At 41.8% G+C, this 6,560-nt stretch overlaps 1 protein-coding gene across 1 annotated transcript in view; it reads right to left on the bottom strand.

The window, feature by feature from the left end:
• The window catches only part of ctbp2l (C-terminal binding protein 2, like), a gene marked incomplete at both ends in the record, with an annotated part of 20,299 nt that extends 13,991 nt beyond the window's left edge, over window positions 1–6,308 (bottom strand). Inside the window, one exon of the mRNA XM_081392679.1 lies at window positions 4,913–6,308. Coding sequence (XP_081248805.1) covers window positions 4,913–6,308 — 1,396 coding nt within the window. The remainder of the gene's footprint in view (window positions 1–4,912) is intronic.
• Between the last annotated feature and the right edge of the window lie 252 nt (window positions 6,309–6,560).

Here is a 6,560-nt window from a genome sequence, read left to right as displayed (position 1 = left end):
TATTTGTTAGATTTTTTAATTATAAATCAAACACTGATTGATCCATGTGTTCCCTTTCTAATAACATTTTAGTATTTGATTGTAATCATTATGCAAAACCTGATACTTATCTAACAATAAACCTCTAACCATGACAAAAAGTAGTCTTTTAGAATGTCTAAGTATATATCTAAACGCAAAACCTGATAAAAGTAAGAAATTATGTCTAAATCAACTATAGGGAATCAAAAAGCCTCTCCATAAAGTATATGCACTATTCTCCCTTCAAAAAATAGATTTTAAAGGCCTTCACTCTATTTCAATCTGAAATATTGCAATTGTTGAAAAATAAATTAAAAAAATTATATTAATTTCAATGGAAAAAATAGCTCATGAAAATTATAAATATTGCAAAAAATCTTACAATCCCCTCGAAATTCTAAATAATAATCAAAAAATATTTTTTAACAAAATTATTACATTGATTGATTTGATGAAAAGAAAAGTTACATTTCAAGACTTTGGTCAATTTTTGACCATGAAGGAACCAAGTGTGTCCCGACTCCCAACAATGAAGAGCTATATAGTATATAGAGTATATATATATATATATATATATAGTATAGATTTACAGTAGATGTATGAAGTCATTTCTGCTCAAGTTCAAACAGAATCACGTGAACTATCAACAATTTACTGAACACACACACACACACACACACACACTGACCGTCTTCATCTTCAACTCTTCAAACACAACACACTTCTGCCTGTAAGATCATCTGATTGTAAAGTGCGTTTGTGCGTCTTTAATCACAATAAATAACACTTTATTGTATACTTTGTCTCTTTTATACATAACATTTTGGGGTCACTGTATAAGAGAAGAGAAGCTTGTTTCCGTCGGGGAATAATGATTAAAAAAGGTCATTGGAACTGTTCTTTAACAGAAATATAGTTAAAGAACATGGATATTCTTTAAAAAAGGAATATCACACAGTTCTGACTGAAAAAAGTACAAGATAAAAAGTCGGATTTAACTTTTTATTTTTTTATTCTGTGGTGGAAACACTTCTGTAAAAATAAAACAGATGAACTGATAGATGCAAAAAACTAAAAACGTGAAAACAAAGAGGGTGACGCACAGTGTGTGTGTGCGGATATTCAATATCCAGGAGCCGTTCCATTTACAATCTATGAATTATTCACACTGACCTCATCCAGAGACAGACACGCTTCACAACCACTCTACACTGACGCGACATGTACACACACACACACACACACACACACACACACACACACACACACACACACACACACACACACACACACACACACACACACACACACACACACACACACACACACACACACACACACTGAAACGGTGCTGGAACCATCATTACTTGCTATAAAACGTGTGTTTAAAGAGATGCAAACGCAAATGCAAAATTCTTTCACAAAAAAATAATGATCTGTCATAGAGTATTGAGGAATCCTGTGATCTAAACTTAGGATTTAAACTTAGGACACACACACTTACACACACACACACACACACACACACACACACACTCACTCACTCACTCACGTCTTTAATCTGTTTGTCTTTCTACAGGACATGTGTTGAACATAATCGCACTCATAAGCTAATTAGCTCTTCACTACCCATAATGCACTGCAGCCACAGGTGTTCTCAGCATAAACAGGTTCATATGATCCTACAGCTGGTCATGTGTCACGCACACACACACACACACACACACACACACGTGTCACTGACCTGCGGCGGGATCCATCCGGGTGATTGGTCAATGTGTGTCTGTGTGTCTGCCGGTGTGTGTGTCTGTGTGTCTGCCGGTGTGTGTGTGTCGGTGTGTGTGTGTGTGTGTCTGTGTGTTTGCCGGTGATCTGCAGACGCTGCTCTGTTTAACGCCACCGTTAATAAACTACTTATGAAACCAACCAACCGAGAGAATTTAAGAGTAGCGACAGCCATCGCAGAGCACCTCCCACTCAACACACACACACACACACACACACACACACACACAAGCGCGCTGACTTTTGTAAAATGTGTCTGTTAACATGCATTATTTATGATGTACACACATCTATGGGAGTTCCAGAACTCTGTCTGTTTGGTTAATCTTTTTACAACAATAGTTTGAAACAACAACTAACATTATTTACAGAACTCATTTCCACAGTGAAGATCAGTCAGATCTCGTTCACACACCGGCGTCCTGAACACGACAGAAGTGTGTGTCGTTCAACACCTTCAAAGAAACTTCATGAATCAGCAGTTTTTTCATGAACAATCTCCAGCATTTCACTTGTAAATTCTTGCACTGAAAAGGCAAGTCAAGCTTTTGGAGTGAGTGTTCTGGAGTCTCACGGTGTGTGTCGAGAGACTAACTCGCTCTCAGAGGACCGTGTGTCTGCATATCCTATTAACCCTAATGAGATTCCCGGCTCTAAGACTCTGATTAGGCCAGCAGTGAGGAACAGTGCTCAGCTGAAACTGTCACACACACACACACACACACACACACACACACACACACACACACACACACACACACACACGCACGCACGCATGCACACACACACACACACACGCACACACACACACACACATGCACACAGGCACACACAAACACACAAACATGCACACATGCGCACATACACACACATACACGCGCATACACACACTCACACACACACTCACACACGCACACACACACACGCGCACACACACACGCACACACATACACACACACACACACACACACACACTTAGATTAAAACACTATGGTTCTTGTATGAAGCATAATGCATAATCATGGATCCAAAAGGGCTGAATATGTGTGACATTGTTGCAGATCTGACAGCATTTCCCTAAACATTCTGGGATAACGATGATTCATGTTGATCTTGGCAGTGACACTTGTGCTTCATGAAAAAGATTGAATACGTAACATAAATTTAGGCTTATAACTAACAGAGAATGCGACTCTCCTTTTCTTCTTAAAATGATAAAACACACAAATGCATGTATAAAAACAGCGAACTCCACACACACACACACACACACACACACACACACACACACACGCTCAAGGTCAGTCGAAAGCGTTCTGTATTCCTTAAGCTGCTGCAGAGTTTCCTACATGTTTATGGAGTCTATTCAAGTCTTCCGGGGAGTTCATCTGGGATCACAAACACTGAGTCCCACGAGAAAGCGCATATAAATAGTCTCCGATCTAAAAACAGAGCTCTTATCCAAATCTGCTTTACACATCCAGTATCCACTGCTGGAAACTGTTCATTTCAGGAAGCATTTCGCATTTACTCTCTACATCATCCATACTGTACATACAGAGACAGAGAGCTGAGAGATCTGACATCTGGACAACAACGAAAGACACACCATATATATTCAAAAGCACACACCTAGAGACGAAACACGTAACACGCATGTGCACGCCGTCATCGGTCTCACACACCTAGAGACGAAACACGTAACACGCATGTGCACGCCGTCATCGGTCTCACACACTCACGTTTTTGAAGTTTACACAGAAATCAAAACATAGTAAAAAAATAATCAAAACTTGCACTTGCACATTTCAAAGTTTGTGTTCTCAAGCTCCAAACACTGATGTGTGTGAATGAACGTCCAGAACGCATTAAAAGTTAGAACGGTGTGTGTAAGCGGACCCTGAGTTAATAACTAATGATCTTTACAACGGAAGTGAATCAATCAAAAACTAACTTTAGCTGGAGAATAACTTTATTCTAGATCTGCAGTAAGCCAAAACAATCTCAGTTTCACTTTATTTTGATGGAATGAACAAATTCTGTTGAATATAAGTAAAGTTGCACCTACATGTCTATTAACTCTCATTAGAGTATTAGTAGAGTATTAGTAGACTAGTAGGGTTAGGGTAAATGTAGTTGCAAAGTTACTTATAGTCAGTATAATGTCTGTTGGTGAGCAAAAAAAAAGAGTTATTAGTTATTAAACAGACAGTCTACTAATACTCTACTAATACTCTATTGAGAGTTAGTTGACATGTAGTTGCAAAGTTACTTATAGTCAGCAGAATGTTTCATTTATTTTGAAGGCCCTTTAACACATTCTGTTGAATATAAGTAAAGTTGCACCTACGTGTCTACTAACTCTCATTAGAGTATTAGTAGAGTATTAGTAGAGTGTTAGTAGACTAGTAGGGTTAGGGTAAGAATAAGTTGACATGTAGTTGCAAAGTTACTGTTTAATGTCTGTTGGGGAGCATCACAATAAAGAGTTATTAGTTATTAAACAGACAGTCTATTAATACTCTACTAATACTCTACTAATACTCTAATGAGAGTTAGTTGACATGTAGTTGCAAAGTTACTTATAGTCAGCAGAATGTTTCATTTATTTTGATGGCCCTTTAACACATTCTGTTGAATATAAGTAAAGTTGCACCTACGTGTCTACTAACTCTCATTAGAGTATTAGTAGAGTATTAGTAGAGTATTAGTAGACTAGTAGGGTTAGGGTAAGAATAAGTTGACATGTAGTTGCAAAGTTACTGTATAATGTCTGTTGCACAATAAAGACTTATTAGTTATTAAACAGACAGTCTATTAATACTCTACTAATATTCTAATGAGAGTTAGCTGACATGTAGTTGCAAAGTTACTAATAGTCAGCAGAATGTTCAAAAGGCACCATCAAAATAAAGTGTTCCCCCAATCTCTGTTACTGTAATCTCCTATTATGTCTCTAAAGCTGCTCTGGAACGATCTGTATTGTTAAAGCGCTGTATAAATGAAGGCTTGACAAAGAATAAACAACACCTGGATATCAACAAGCACAAACACATGAAGGTGAAACTAGCGAAGGGAAGTGTAGGGAAAGACAGAAGAACATTACTTGTGTCGGGAGAAGCCATGGTGGATACGATGACGGGCGGTCCGGTTCGGCGGGCCAGTTTGTTATTGGGATTAACGGATTGATGCTGGTGGGAAGAAGACGCCGGAAGAACGTTATTCTCCACCGGAGCGACTCCTTTCCGCATTAACTGAGGGCTGTGATGAGGACTGAGAGCCGGAGAGAGAGGAAGATTCGGAGGGCGTTTCATCAACTCCATGGGAGAGTATGAGCTGGAGAAGGTTTTGGGAGCCATTCCCGGGGCGTTCGGATTCTGTTGTTGAGCGGAAAGAGCCGACATGGCCAGACCGGTGTGAGCGTTATACATCGATAACGGTCGGGATTGAGGATGAGGAGTGGTGAATCCGCCCGGATTGATCGGGAGACCTCCCATTGTCCGACCGGTTTGATATGTTGAGGTTTCCAAAAGATGTTGAGACGGAGCGCTGCTCGGTCGGCGTCCTAAAAACTCTCCCATTCTGGGAGAAACGGATTGCATTGCGTTGGGAGGTTGTTGGATGAGATGGGAATCCATGTTGAGCGCTTGAGGTTGCATGTAAAGATCACTCCGATGGCTGAAGCTGTTGGATCGACCTCGGATGGATGTCGTTCCGGTCGCGCCCGACTTACAATTGATTACTAAACGAGACAACACACGTGCTTGTCCCAGATTGGGAGCCACGGAGCGGATATCGTGATCTTCCATCATTGTGAGCATCGAGGTCGAGTCAAACCCATGTTGGAGGAGAAGAGTTATAGTGCTTTCTGATAGACCCTCCGTACGGAGCAGAGAGAGAAATCCCGGATCCACGTTTCGCTTCGGATCGGATGCTGACGGATGATTCCCGGTTGAAAGCGGAGTCGGAGCGGCCGGCAACATGGAGGATCCCGGATCGTACGCAGGATCGTAAGGCATTCTTTGGGAAGCGACAGAACCGTACGCCTGTGTTCCCCGAGGAATATTCCCATCCATGGGATCCACAACTATACAAGTGGACGACTCCAAGGGGAAACCGTTCACCTCACCGTAAACGTGTTCGGACGGATACCTGGAGTCGATCCCGAAGCAAGCGGGAGAAGCGGCTCTGCTGCGGATACGCTGAGTGTCTGGGATCATCTTGCTGGAGAGAGAATCCCTGTACAAGCGGCTGATCTCATGAGCCGAGGGAGGAGGAGGAGGAGGAGGAGGACCGGGAATAGGACCGGGAGTGTTCGCTCTAGCTTGTCCTTGATCCCAAGCGCTCCTGACCCCTCCTGCCAGGCCATAATGCGAGCCTGATCTGCTCAACATGTGTTGGTTTCCCTTGTAAAAGCCTTGCAGATCTTCAGGAGGCTGTGCGGATAACGCGATATCAAACGGGTAATAATCCGGAGGAGGAACGGTTCCTCGGACAGCCATGAAGATTCACACACACACACGTTCGTTTTTAGTGGAAGCGAGCCATTAAGAGAAAGAGTGACTGTGGAGTTTAATCGTACGGCTCCGACTAAAAGCCGAACACAAGTGAGGAAAGAGGAGCGAGAGGAGAGGATGGTTGTGAGACGGGGAAAAAGCAGGTGTTTGGTTTCACTTCTCATGTTTCCCAGCGAAGGTGTGCGAGGGAAGGTAACATTTCACCTGGACACGAGCCAACCTTTCTTTTCTGCCCCA

The sequence above is a fragment of the Scardinius erythrophthalmus genome (genome assembly GCF_964197995.2).
Source record: "Scardinius erythrophthalmus genome assembly, chromosome: 18".
NCBI lineage: Eukaryota > Metazoa > Chordata > Actinopteri > Cypriniformes > Leuciscidae > Scardinius > Scardinius erythrophthalmus.
The sequence above is the reverse complement of the archived record's forward strand: the minus strand, read 5'-3'. Positions and strand labels throughout refer to the sequence as shown.